Source organism: Rissa tridactyla, chromosome 12 (assembly GCF_028500815.1).
Source record: "Rissa tridactyla isolate bRisTri1 chromosome 12, bRisTri1.patW.cur.20221130, whole genome shotgun sequence".
Lineage (NCBI taxonomy): Eukaryota > Metazoa > Chordata > Aves > Charadriiformes > Laridae > Rissa > Rissa tridactyla.
Window position 1 is genome coordinate 9,810,305 of NC_071477.1, and position 13,127 is coordinate 9,823,431.

Consider the following 13,127-nt stretch of genomic DNA (forward strand, 5'->3'; position numbering starts at 1 on the left):
GGCCGCTCTTTCCCCGACGCGCTCCGTTGCGACCCAATCCTTGCCGCGCTCCCCGGGGGGGGGGGCGGCTGACCAATGGCCAGGCTCTTCCCACAAGGCCCTGCGGCGCCTGTGGGAGCGGCGGGAAGGGGGGCCCCGCCTCGGGGCGCCATGGCCGGGCCTGAGGGGGAGCCGAGGAGCGGGCGGGTGGCTGCCGGGGTCACGGCGGGCGGGAGCCGGGCCTGGGGTACGAGAAGGCAGGGCAGCACCCGGCGGGGGCGGGCACAGGCCGCAGGAGGGCAGAAAATGGATGCGGCTGACGGGCATGAGCCCTCTTAGTCATTAAGAGAAGGGCACGGTCCCAGTGAGGAAGAGCGCAGCCAGGAGGTAGGAGGGTACGTAGTAATGTGTTCAAAAAAACAGAACAGCAACCACACAAACCCCCTAAAAGTAAAGCCCCGTACTTAACATGAGTGATACATTCTCATGTGCAATAGAGCTGGAGGTTGACAAGCCGCCTAATAAAAAAACTACATGAAAAAAAGCCCAAGCAACACTTCTTAAAACTTTATTGATTTACCCCTTGATTAAAGCATGGAATATTGTAACAGTATTATACATAGTATTTTCATGTAGAAAACTTTACATAGTTTTTCATATTATATAATTTTGGTATTCTCTCAAAAATGTATACACCCACTGGGCAAGGAATGCTCTTTAAATTATTGATATTAAATGCACTTAATATGTAGATCTTCAAAAAACTCAGGGAGTTTAAATATGTGAAAACATACATTTTACACAGAAATAACATTAAAGGTGCTGAACAAACTGAATTTACATATTAAAGGGAGCTGCACTTCTGGCAAAAAAAGCTTAAGTTCTACTTCAGACTAAAAGTTACTATTTTTAATCTTCCTCATTCTTAATGGTAAGATTGAGCTAGAATTTGGGGGGGGGTTGTTTGTATTAGTGGATGTTGTTTTAGATTGAAAAGTGAGATATGAGACATGAATAACAAACCACTGTAAAAATAATATTTTCTTGTACTCTAAAGACACAATAGAATCAACATGAAACGTAGTTTTTAGGGTTTTCCTCATTAGCATCCTCCCCCGCCTACTTATTTTCTAGAGGGTTCCAAAAGAAGTAATAACAAATATCATGCAGTCTCCATATTCATACCATTATAGGTAAATCAGTTTATAGTTTAATTTCTTGTATAACACTACTTTAAAAGTCTAAGAGGTTACTTTTTTATTACTCCATGTATTGCACAGATGTCTCGATCTCTACCAGGAGATGCTGACACAGAACCCTGTTCTCATTCCTAGTTCCACTAAAGCCAATAAAACCACCACAGGCAGATAAAGTCTAGGTCAGCAGAGGGGACAAGATCAGAACCAGCAGTGACTACTGCAGGAGTTTTGGCTCAGCATTTTTAGTTTCATTAAGATGTCTATAGGTTACGATCTTTCTGACTGTATAAGGGAAACCGAACAGCTGACGTGAATACAACTGCTTCAGGTATTACACTGAACATACCAGTCTTATTGCTTTAAACACGTACAATCAATTTCAGAGAACTGACAGGATTAAGGCTGTTACTATCCAATTGCATTCCAGTCCCTCTTCTTCACACACTACAGAGTCTAGGATGTTTTGATGTCACATACCTAATTTCAGCAGTTTATAAATGGTATAAGTACAATGAAAGCTTTACTTAAGTAAAACAACAATCTCAGAACGAAGGCTGAAGGAAAGAATTGATTAAAGGCCCTTATTCTATAGGCAGAGATAGTACAAATGTTGCACAATACAGTAAAGAAAGCCCACAATGCTACTGTAAAGTCATTTCAGATCTGAAAATTAAAAGACTTGTTTCAAGACATGAGTTGTAAGGCTTTCAAAACTGTAAAACACAGAAAAAACATGCAACTTTTTAAAGTTTGTGTTTTGATAGGAGATAAGGGTATACATTCAATGAGGCAGTGACACATTCAAAATCTGAAAAATAGTTTCAAATATTTTCTTTAGGACTATCTAGGACCGGAAGAAAAGGAATAAACTATTCTTACAGATTTAAATAGAATTAAAATAAATACTTCATTGTTATTGTAATAGATGAAATGACATTAGCAGGGAATGAGCAACTATACTAAATGCAACACGAAAGGACATTTCAAATGCGGCAAGTTAAATATCAGCATTTTTTATTTTGCAGTCTTTTCCTATTGTAAAATATAGCCATATATTCCTTCTACTGAATATTAGTGTATTCATTTAAAAGTTAAGGAGCCACAACCACCATTTATTTTTCTTTGGTTACAAATAAAAAGTAAAAATAAAAAGGTGAAAGCCTCATCACTATTATTGACTGCAAAACCATTCCCAAACAATGCTTACACAGAACAGACCAATTACTGAAGAGCACCATATGAACCCTTTGGAGATATCCAAAAAAGAAAGAGGGGAGAGGGGAGAGGGGAGAGGGGAGAGGGGAGAGGGGAGAGGGGAGAGGGGAGAGGGGAGAGGGGAGAGGGGAGAGGGGAGAGGGGAGAAAAAAAAGAAAGAAAGAATCCAAAAGCTCTGACAGTGGAATATCCCAAGACAACCTCACCTCTGCTGCCCTACCAGGAAACTCAACTTAAAAAGCAAAATCCCAGGTTAAACACCTAATACCATTCAAGTAGGTTGTTGGTGTTTTGTTTTTGTTTTTTAAAATAGTGTTAGATTTTAGGTTTGGCTAATATGGGTAGCACAGCAGTTAACATAACGCCTTTGTTTACATTATTTTAGGAAGTGGAACCTCTCCTCCCATCCTGCCATACTCTTCCAGTTTAGAGAAGTCTTAAAACTTTAAATGAAAATTAGTTCAAAAGGATAGACATCAGCCCTGCAGTACTTCAACTGTAAACTGTTATATCGTGGAAACAGCTGTCACAGAAAACTGATGCATTTCAAAGAAAGAAAGAAAAATCTCTATGGCAAGCAAAGCTGCAGCGTTAAGTCACATTTGCTTCACAGGTACCTTCAAAGCATAGAAATGTATTGATAACTCTTGCAATATATGAATGAACTTAAGTTTAATTTTGCTAGAGCAGTTTCATGGGAACTAATAGTTGAGAACAAAAATCATTTGCACAAAAAGACAAATCAGAAGTTGCAGATCTGCGGTAAAGAGACAGAACCTGATTATGCATTAAGGACAGGACTTCTTGCTAAACAGACACAATTACTACTAAATACATTATAGTTCAGGGTAGAAAAGGTGGTTTTATTTGTTCTGAGCCTTGTTTGTAATATTACTGTATATGCTCTGTTTGTGATCTGGAAATGTATGAAAGTAAATGGAAAGTTTAGAAGTCTTTTCTTTTTAAATGCGTTTAACTCAAGACTAACAAGCTAAACAGAGTAGATGCTATCGCGTGCTCCTGATGTAAAACCTTCCATAAAACCAAAAAATAAGTCTCAGGAGATGAAGCACTGATATTAAAAAAAGTTTTAAAAATTACTTGCTAAACAGGAGGAAAACCCTTTCCCCAAATACCCTACAGGCTGTCCATTTCAAAAACCATAACACACTGCCTGGTCTAGTCATGTACACACAAAGAAAAACCCAGAATGATTTTAGGTGGTCATTATCCACTGCAGTATAGTTTATTATGAACACATGTGCTAACATCACAAGGCTATACAACTATATTCACTATTTCCAAGGGGCATAATTTCTATTGAGGAATCCAGCTGATTTATCAGATTTAGCTGGGATGTAAGACTGAACAATTGATAAAAGACTAGAAGAGACAGACTCGATCATAAGGATGACTAGCAGTGAAACAAAGAGACTTTACATATACTGTATTAACTCTGTAAGCAATAATTTAAATAAAACTGCTGATAGTTTTGTAGGATGGACAGAACAGGATTTTTTTTTCCTCCTCCCCAAATGCCACTGTGGTAAGAGTAACTTGCTGCTGTGTTGATACACCAGGGTCCCATTTTCTCCCGTCCACTTTAATCCATCTCTGTAACATAGCTTTATGTACAAGCAGAAGTAACCAACCCTACCGAGGGCTACCATGAAGGTAAGTTCATCCCAGTTGTCCGTATCTGCTCCTCTGTTATGCAGATTTTGAACACAACACCTATACGCAGGAAGAACTTCCGTAGCACAGCTCGAAGCTCAGGAATCAGGTCAAATTGCATGATTTCACACAAGTATGGGTAGTATGTTGAAGCATGTGCCCTGAACTACAAAAGAACATATAAAAAAAAACCAAAACCACGTTATTCTCCATTACTATAGGAAAGTGCAGTTTTTCCATATTTGTGAGTACACCACCTTGTTAGAACACAAAGGCCTCACCCAATCAAAGGCCCCCCTGGTTGGCCAAAGGGCCATCGCAAGCCCAGTGTCCGTTTTCCACAGCAGCCTTAACAGATGCCTAAAGGAAACCACACACGGAGCATGCATTTGGCATTACTTCCCTAAAACAGAGTCAGACTATTTTGTGGCTCAGGGATTTCTCAGGCTAGAGGTGGTATCAGGGACTACTTGTAGAAACACACCCCCCCGATGTGAATTTGTCCAGCTGCTTCTCCAGCCTATTAAAATATCATCCACAATATATAACAAAGCCTTCCACAGCTGAAGCAGTGTATGAAGAAGTATTTCTATTATGTGTTTGGGGTTTTTTTTTCCCCTCCAGTGACTTGCCATCTCCAAACCTCTCATTCACCATCTCTTCCAGGGTAATAATTATCAGTCCCTTTCCTCTCTTCAGGCTAATAATGGCTTTATGGACCTCTCATTTTTATTTCTTTTCCAGATAAAAGATAACAGGGTAGAACTCAGAACTACATACAGTTCCATGTATGGGAGCCAGTCTATATCCCTTATTCCTGTTACACTCTCTCAACTGTTTTCCAGATCCATTACACTCCTTTTGATATGGGGGACCAGAACTGCAAACAGTATTCAAGACGCAAATCTGAAATGAATTTACGCAAGAAATATGCTCTGTCATCTGTTCCTTTTCCTAATGATGATCAGCATTAGTTACAGGGACAGTTGATGGAATACCCTCACCATAGAACTTTTATAATAAAAAGGTATTGGAATTGTGTACTAAGGAATGGCCAAGTCACCATTTTATCTACAAAGAGTTAAGATTTCTCACAACACACTGTAACACAGGGACATCACTGCATTGCTGCTATATGGAGAAGCCGAGCCACCACTACTACCAATTTCTTAAAATATTGGCAAATTGCAATAAAACATCCCAAACTACATAAGAGTGAAGTGAAATTACAAACTTTGCAATACAGAAAAAAAAAAACCAAAACCACACACCAGGAAAAAAAAAATACACTTTAAAACAAGATGGAGCTCAACAGTATTGGAAAGCTTAAAAAAAAAAAAAAGCAAGCAACTTCCAGAAATTTCTCTGTATGTCCTAATGTAGAAAATATTTGCATTCACCTTTTCCTCAAAAGGGCTGAGATCTTGAGAATTATTTTTTGCCATCACCAGCAAGGAACGAGAATTCCAATTCTACAGTGGTGAAATTTATCTCTACCATTCTTGTACAGCTGTAATACAGCAGAAGCCCATCCTTTATTGCACTTTCATATGAAAGCTCTGCAGTAATTCTATCAGTATTTCTACACAACTGCGAATTCCATGGATGCAGTCTGATTTTTTACAATATGGAATGCTTGCGAAAAATGGAGATGTAACAATTACTATATTTCAAGGAGAGAACAGACTATGTGAATAAGCGAACTAGCCACTTTGCAATATGGATGATAATAAACAGAAACAGAAGTGAAAAAAATACCTGACTGCAAACAGGCATGACTTCCAGCCTATGCTTACCTTTTCATCACTGATTTTTAGTGTTTTTGTTAAAAGCAACAGCAGGAGATTGGTCCAAGCTTCTCTGTGGCTTTCTGAGTTCACGGTAATAAAATATGCCAGGGCTTCACTGCATACACTAAAGAGATGACACATTTCAGACAAGCCATAAAGAAAAACCACAAAAAGTTTTTGTAACATGCACTGTTTGTCCTCTCGGTGTATTTTGTTTTCAAGCAAGATGCATTTCCATGGGAAGTTTTCAGTCACATGAAGCAACTTTAAAAATTCATCTCGCTGATTTTGCTGTTACAGATAACTGAACATAAATATGTTGTCAATAAAGAACCACGGAGTCAGAGGTGGAAGAGTCTTATTTTCCTCATAAGCATTCTGTAATTAAAGTGCTGTCACCTTCAACCTGCAAACATTATTTCCTGATCCTGGGAAAGCTTAGGCAACAGCAACATGAAAAAGTTCTCCCTCCAAATCTAGACTGTTTTATTAAAGATCTGCAGAGTTCAGCATCATGGATTAAAGAGGGATTACTATTGTATTAATAAATTTTTGGTCCTTTCTGTAGACTGTCAACACAAGGCACAGACTGTACCACTTACTATGGCTTTTTTGGGGCACTATTTTAATTAGAGGGAATGGAACCTCCTCTTTTACACACTAAAATGATTAATATGTCCATAGATGCTGACAAATCAGAATGCTACTGAAATGGACTGTATTAATGCCAGTCGCAAGTTTAAGAGTTGTCTACATCTGATTAGATATTAGTACTCTGAGCTTTTATGTACCAACAACTCACTTCTCAAATAAAGGGGAGCACAATACCTTTTTATATTTATTTATCATAATATTCTATGTTTACCTAAGTTGCAGGTATACAGCAGCTTATTCTGCACTGTTTAGATTATAGTACCCTATTATACCTCTGAATATCATTATGTACTCAGATGTGAAAAGTATTCATACACCACCACTTCTGTAAAGAGAAGCTAATGTCAGTCAAGGTGGTCCTTAATTTATTCCAAGTAGATTGTTTCCTTATTGCTAAATTAGCTTTTAAGTGGTCATATCTATGTCTGTCTATCTTCATATACTTCACGTGTTCTGCTCAGCAACTTAGAACACCGTATCCAGGAATGCACTATGTTAGCTGAAAACGGAACGCATCAGAGCCAAGCTGTCACTCTTACCTAAGCAGCCGTTGTTGTACAGCATCCCAGGAGTCTCGGCGGTTTTCATCCACATACATTCGAAAGAGTATTCTCAAGCAACAAGCCAAGCTGCTGGTCTCTTGTTTTAAGAGATTGGGTTTTGATTTACCCTTGAACCCTAGAAATCAGTTACACAAAGGGAGAGAGGGAACAAGCACGTTTGTAGTTACTAGCCAAGAGTTCAAGTTTATCAACAATATCTCTACTAGTGAACAGCAATGATTTCTTGTCCAGATAGTATTTCTTCCTCCTTGACTTTCTTTAAGACCAAATCTATAAAGATATTTAACTACAGTACTACCAACTGCGTAGCTCTACTTTAATCAAAAAGGTAGATAGTTTGGCAAACAGAATTATTCAAGCCATCAGGAAGGAGACAAGTAATAGAAGCATGCAACACTGTCAGATTAACTGTAAAGATGATTTTAATGGCATACTTCTGTATCTCGATAGCTAAAGCTAGAAACAGAGCTCAGTATTTTTATCAATCCAAAAAATAAAAGCCTCACCTGCTCTCCATAACACAGTTCGCTGTTCATAATTTGAATTAAAGGCTTTTGAGAATGAATGAGACTCTTGCAGACAATCTAGTAACTTAAAGAGGTGATGTGAAGACATATATTTATACATTCCTTGGTCTTCTGTGTCAATGTGGATATCTGCATCCAGTGCATCTCGCTAAAGCAGGAGCGGAGGGGAGGGAAAAGAGAGAGAGAGGAACGTCAATAACATATTCTTTTTATGTAAGCTTAAGAGACTTTAATACTTCATAGACCATATACCACTAACTCCATATTCCATTTTTAGGTACAAGTGAAATATTAGTGCAATACAACACAGCAGAATGTTCCTGTCAAATACCAGAGTTGTATTCTTTTCAAGTAGGATATTTTTAAAAGAGAGAAGTTATGATCTATACTAGCTATTGATAAGAAAAAAAATAAAATAATGAACAAGGGAAGAAGCTCCCTTACAATGGCGTAAAAGAGTCATAGCAATACAATATAGAATAGAACATTTCCTCTCATCTAGAAGCTGATGGGGTATGTCTGCTGAATTCTGAAAAACAAAGTGAACCACAAAAATAGTGCAAGTTTAAATGTTGTGTAGTGTAGAAACTCCTCATCTTTGGCTAATGTCATGTTTCATTAAAACTGATCAATATTTTTAGCTAATTTCATTGGAAATTTAGCTATACCATCCCCAAAACACTACCTGAATGCACTAACCCAAACTCCTAGCTTAACATACCAAAGCAAGAGCTACCTTGCACTATTCCCTAGAATCAGAATTTTCAGGTGCAAGGATCTCTCCGAGGCAGATAATGAGTTAAATCTTGACCATTAACTTCATTAAAGTTCAACTTCTGCATCTTCTCCTGTGCAAACACCTAGAGGCTGAGCAAAGCCTCAGCTGTGGCTAAATGAAGTCATTCAGGCTAAACAGAAAAGAATGCTCTTGCCAAAACAAACAAAAAACATTCTTGATGAGTATGTATTAATTATAAATTATTATATATATTAAATTATATACAAATTGTATATAAAAATTAATTATAACTTAAAAACAATGAAAATATATTATATTGATAATAAAAATAATGGCAATACAATTATAATAATCTAACAGGCAGATTGCCAGGAAACACTGGAAGCAACCAAACAAAAAAAAAAGAGTTTAAGAGTAATGACACACACATTCAGGGCAGCACTTAGAGTCAGAAACAGGAAGAGACTATTTTGTAAACACACTTCAAAGCATTCAATAGTCTTTGTACTTTACTGCTGCAATAAGGTTATAAATAAGTCTGCTGGTACCTGAGCTGCAGCCATGTGCTCAGCGTCTTCCTTCTTGCTTGTTGCTGGATAGAACACTATATTATCAATGGTCTGTATCAATTCCAGCTGTACCACACACTTTATAAGGAGGCCAGCAAATAGCTTCTGGTCTAATGAAACGGAGTAACAAAAGTTTAAGAAGCAACCTATGACAATTCACTACAACAGGCTAGCAGAACACTACATTACCGTTAGCATTTTGATATTTAGTGATGCTGTGAATTATCTTAAAAAGAGAAAATTTCTCTGCAAGGTATAAACACAAATTGTAGAGATGTATCCCAAACTTAAGTGCCCAAAAACGTTCTCTACAGAAGTGGACTAAGAGTGGCTATAAAAGTTTATTAAATGAACTTGCATGTTTTCCTTACTTGTGTAAGGACCACCTTTCCAGCTGTCATCTGTTGGATTTGAAAATTGACTTTGTCCTCTTTCTGAAGCATTTTTATCCATGCTGCTTAAAGACTGGTGATCTAGGTCTAAATCCTGGAAGAGAATGCAGAACAAGTCTAGTAATCCAAAACACTAACTACCAACCAGCTATCAGTTTTCAGATGACTTCACTAATCTTTGATTCAAAGTCTTCCTGAATCCATTCTTTAAATCTTATTTTACAGTGACACCAAATACAAGCTAATGTCAATTCCAGCATTTGCTGTCAAGTATATTTACTAGAATAAAACATTTCGAAAGCTAACCTAACACGAAACCCTTCAAGTTAGTTTGTTGCACTGAATTAGCTCTTACCAAATGTTTTTCAGCTGAATCCTCCTCCATTCCCGCAGGCCTCCACGTCAGCAAGCTTCATAAAGTAGGAACAAATAAAAATAGGTAAATATTGTTGCTCTGCAATCGGGTATTAATATGAGAATTAAATTTATGAACTTACACATGAGGAATAGTAGTTTTGAAGATTTCTAGCATACAATTGCACGTCTGGCCCCACACTTCAGGGCTGAATTTCTGTCCGTTTAGTATTACCAGGTTTTCTAGGCAGTTTGTACCTGATCGAGCCAACTGCTCATTCTCTGTGAAAGAAGTGTTCCATAATTATCAACTTCTACAATATCAATGAAAAATTAAGCATTCTCTATTACTTCTCCATTAACATTTTTACAAATATTGTGAAACACATGGTATCATAGCTCAAAGCCTACTTACAGTACAATAATACCAAGCTTAGGAAGCTACTGAATAAAAAATAATGTTTAAAAAAAAAAGACTTAATGAGATTGAAATCCAAACAGGGAAGACACAGGACAGGACAGAAGCAGAAAGGAAGCATACAGTGAGACAAAGGAAGGAAAAGTACCAATTAGAAACTAACGATTTCCTGCAAGGTAGTCCCCTCAGCATTCCATGCTAGCAATTTGCAGGATTTCAGGCATAAGTGTTGGAGCCCAAAAGAAAACACGTTCTTTAGAAAGGCATATTTAAAAGTACTAGATGGTTGAGAGAAGGGGGGACAACAGAGGGGGGAAAGAGAAAAAAAAAATCAGAACGTGTACACGTATATATGTGTAAATAAATGAGGTATTTTCTCTGTGCGTTATCTGTGCAGCCAAAGGGAGAAAGGTAGTTGGTAGAAGATTAACACAACTCTTTAAAAGCTTTTGCTCTGTCACAATAGCACCATAAACACATTATAAACACATTAACGGAAGAGCTTCCTAACATTAAATAGAATGATGCTCCACTATTTAAGATACTGCATCCATCTATTACATAACATACTGTCCTAATGGTAGTTTTTATTCTTCCAAAATTCAGTTAACTTTCCCCTTCTTAAGCAATGAGCATTTAAAAAACACATAATCAAAAAATATAAATAAATAAGCTACCTTGTTTTACACACCAGTGTAACTGTGCAAGTATGTCAGGAAGAAGGATCTCATTTAAAGCTTCATAAAATTGTGTAAATACATCACAGATCGCATAAAGTGCATGGTTGCATGTAGTGGTCATCCATTCAGATTTCTGTCAGAAACAACGAAAAGTCTCTGTTTTTACATTGGTTCTTCTATGATAACAGCACTCGGTTATACATGGCTATTCAACAAAGGATGTGGCCTCTGAGGAGAGGAGCAGAATTTAGATAAGACTAAAAAGCCTCACACTGCAGATGTCTTGTCCGAAGCATTTAGTTGGCCACATGAATACTGTTCAGAAAACTATACATTTTCACAGTAGAGTGTGAATATTCTCCTCGAAAAATATTCAGACAGACAGAAAGGCCACTGGATACTAAGACAAGTTCCATGCATACCGCAGAATATAGCAGAATACAACAATATATCATTACTTTTGGGGCAGTATGGCATGGAAAGACACTGACAAGACAAACAATACAAACTGCTGCCTTGATTGTTTGAGTTCTTAAAAAAAACAAACAACTCTAAGGTTTGCTTGCTTTTGGGAGTTTTGTTTTGTTTGTTTGTTTTTACCTCTGTCTGTTGTTCAGGGAGTTTCATATTATCAAAAATCCGAAACACAATTCTGAACAGATCTTGCCACCAGTGTTTTTCAAAGGTATGGCCATAACTCTTCATTATTTCAAACATCACTGTTAAGCCTCTATAAACAAACCCAAACAAATGAAGTAAAAGATGTTAAAATGCATACCTGTGATCTTTTCACTAACTGAATTAAAATAAAAGAAAGAGAAGCTTTATTACCTTGTTCGAACATCTAGTTTGCAACGATTGATGATACAAGAAAGTTCAAATAAAATGGGAAACCATCCTCTGACCCATACTCTGTCCCCAGGAGCAACATTCATGTCATCACTTGTGTATTCTCTTAATACCTTGGAGATGGGCAGGGGGAAAAAAAAAAAAAAAAAAAAAAATTTAAAAAACCCTCAGAAGTCTTTAAATCTGACAGATTTAGATTCTACTGATGGCACACACTTGAAAAGTTAGCTTAGTTTCTACCGGAACACTGAAATCCTGTAAAATGTAAGTATAAATCTGAGACATAACTATTTGTGATAGTACTGGAAAAAATATGGAAAATATTTAAATCCATTTTACTTAAGTCCTGCTTTATTTAAGGCTTTACAAGTTGCACAGGTTTGGACTTTAGGAACCAAGTTTAACAGTGACAGGCAACAACTATATAAATATGGGTAATAAGGAAGTCTAAGTTTGGCCATAAGCCAGTTCTACACTTTTCTAGCATATAGAATACAGCACGCACATCTTGCAATGGGGACATGCAACTGCAATCTAATTCCAGGCTCTTTTCAGCAAAGTGATGATGATATTAAGTATTCACACAATAGACTGACGCAGAAAAATATGCATGTTTATAACCAGTTTAACTAGACATAATTAGGGTAGCAGAACAAGAAGCATTGTTTTGCAAGTAATTCTAACGCTATAAAAAAAAAAAAACAAGGACTGTTTCATTCAGTTATTTCCAATTTGCAATGATGAGACTGATAAGAAGTTTTCTGATTAGACCTAGCTTACTGCTTACATAATACCAAAATGACTCCTTATTCTGAATAAGCTTGTAATACAAACATTTGCTACTGGGAGACTGAAGTTTGAGTCTGAAAGCTCTCAGTTACAAGATTAGTCCCAGTTTAACAATGTAAGCTAGTGTAAGGATACACAAAGGTAAAAATTAAAAGAAAGTACCTGTGGTCTTTCTGAAACGTATTTTGCACAATACCGAATAAGTCTAATAGCTTCCATGCTGGTGTCCGGAAATGCAACGTTACAGGCAAACTCAGAAAGACATTTTACTGCATCCTGAAATGAGTCAATTGCTGCTGGAAAGTGCTGTTGAAAAATATTTGCTGTGAAGAACAAACAAATACACTTTTTAAAATTTACTGATATTGAAATCCATAGATAAACTACCACTGATTACAGATGTCAGCCATCATATACCACTACTGAATGGACAAACGTGAAAGGACCAGCTCTTCCAGGTTAAATATGGTTATCTGTCTTCTGTCTTGCATTATTCCCCACCCCGCCCACCAAATTCCCCAGCATCATTTTTTCAGGTTGGATAATTACCAGTTTAAAATCTAGGATTATTTCATGGCTGCTTATATGGTTCAGTTCACCCCCACAGCATATGCAACCCAAAACTCTTAAAATACTTTCAGAAATAATAGGAGTAAAGCTTGATGTTAGCTTCCCTACCGTGAATGAAGCTACCTAAATTATCTAAGCCTATTAATTATTAATTTTCTGTAGAAAG

At 37.1% G+C, this 13,127-nt stretch overlaps 1 protein-coding gene across 3 annotated transcripts in view; it reads right to left on the bottom strand.

Annotated features, from left to right (window-relative positions):
• Window positions 1-3,604: 3,604 nt before the first annotated feature.
• Window positions 3,605-13,127, bottom strand: part of ARFGEF2 (ADP ribosylation factor guanine nucleotide exchange factor 2) — a 35,831-nt gene continuing 26,308 nt past the window's right edge. The window contains exons 28-39 of one of the 3 annotated variants that reach the window (XM_054218280.1): window positions 12,554-12,714; window positions 11,585-11,715; window positions 11,354-11,483; window positions 10,751-10,886; window positions 9,799-9,937; window positions 9,657-9,711; window positions 9,281-9,395; window positions 8,889-9,019; window positions 7,581-7,749; window positions 7,051-7,189; window positions 5,864-5,981; window positions 3,605-4,233 (exon numbers count right to left, since the gene is read on the bottom strand). In XM_054218280.1, coding sequence (XP_054074255.1) covers window positions 4,057-4,233; window positions 5,864-5,981; window positions 7,051-7,189; window positions 7,581-7,749; window positions 8,889-9,019; window positions 9,281-9,395; window positions 9,657-9,711; window positions 9,799-9,937; window positions 10,751-10,886; window positions 11,354-11,483; window positions 11,585-11,715; window positions 12,554-12,714 — 1,601 coding nt within the window. In that variant the 3' untranslated portion in view covers window positions 3,605-4,056. Of the gene's footprint in view, window positions 4,234-5,863; window positions 5,982-7,050; window positions 7,190-7,580; window positions 7,750-8,337; window positions 8,529-8,888; window positions 9,020-9,280; window positions 9,396-9,656; window positions 9,712-9,798; window positions 9,938-10,750; window positions 10,887-11,353; window positions 11,484-11,584; window positions 11,716-12,553; window positions 12,715-13,127 lie in introns of those variants that run through there. The other 2 variants (XR_008468985.1, XM_054218281.1) reach the window with 2 other exon arrangements.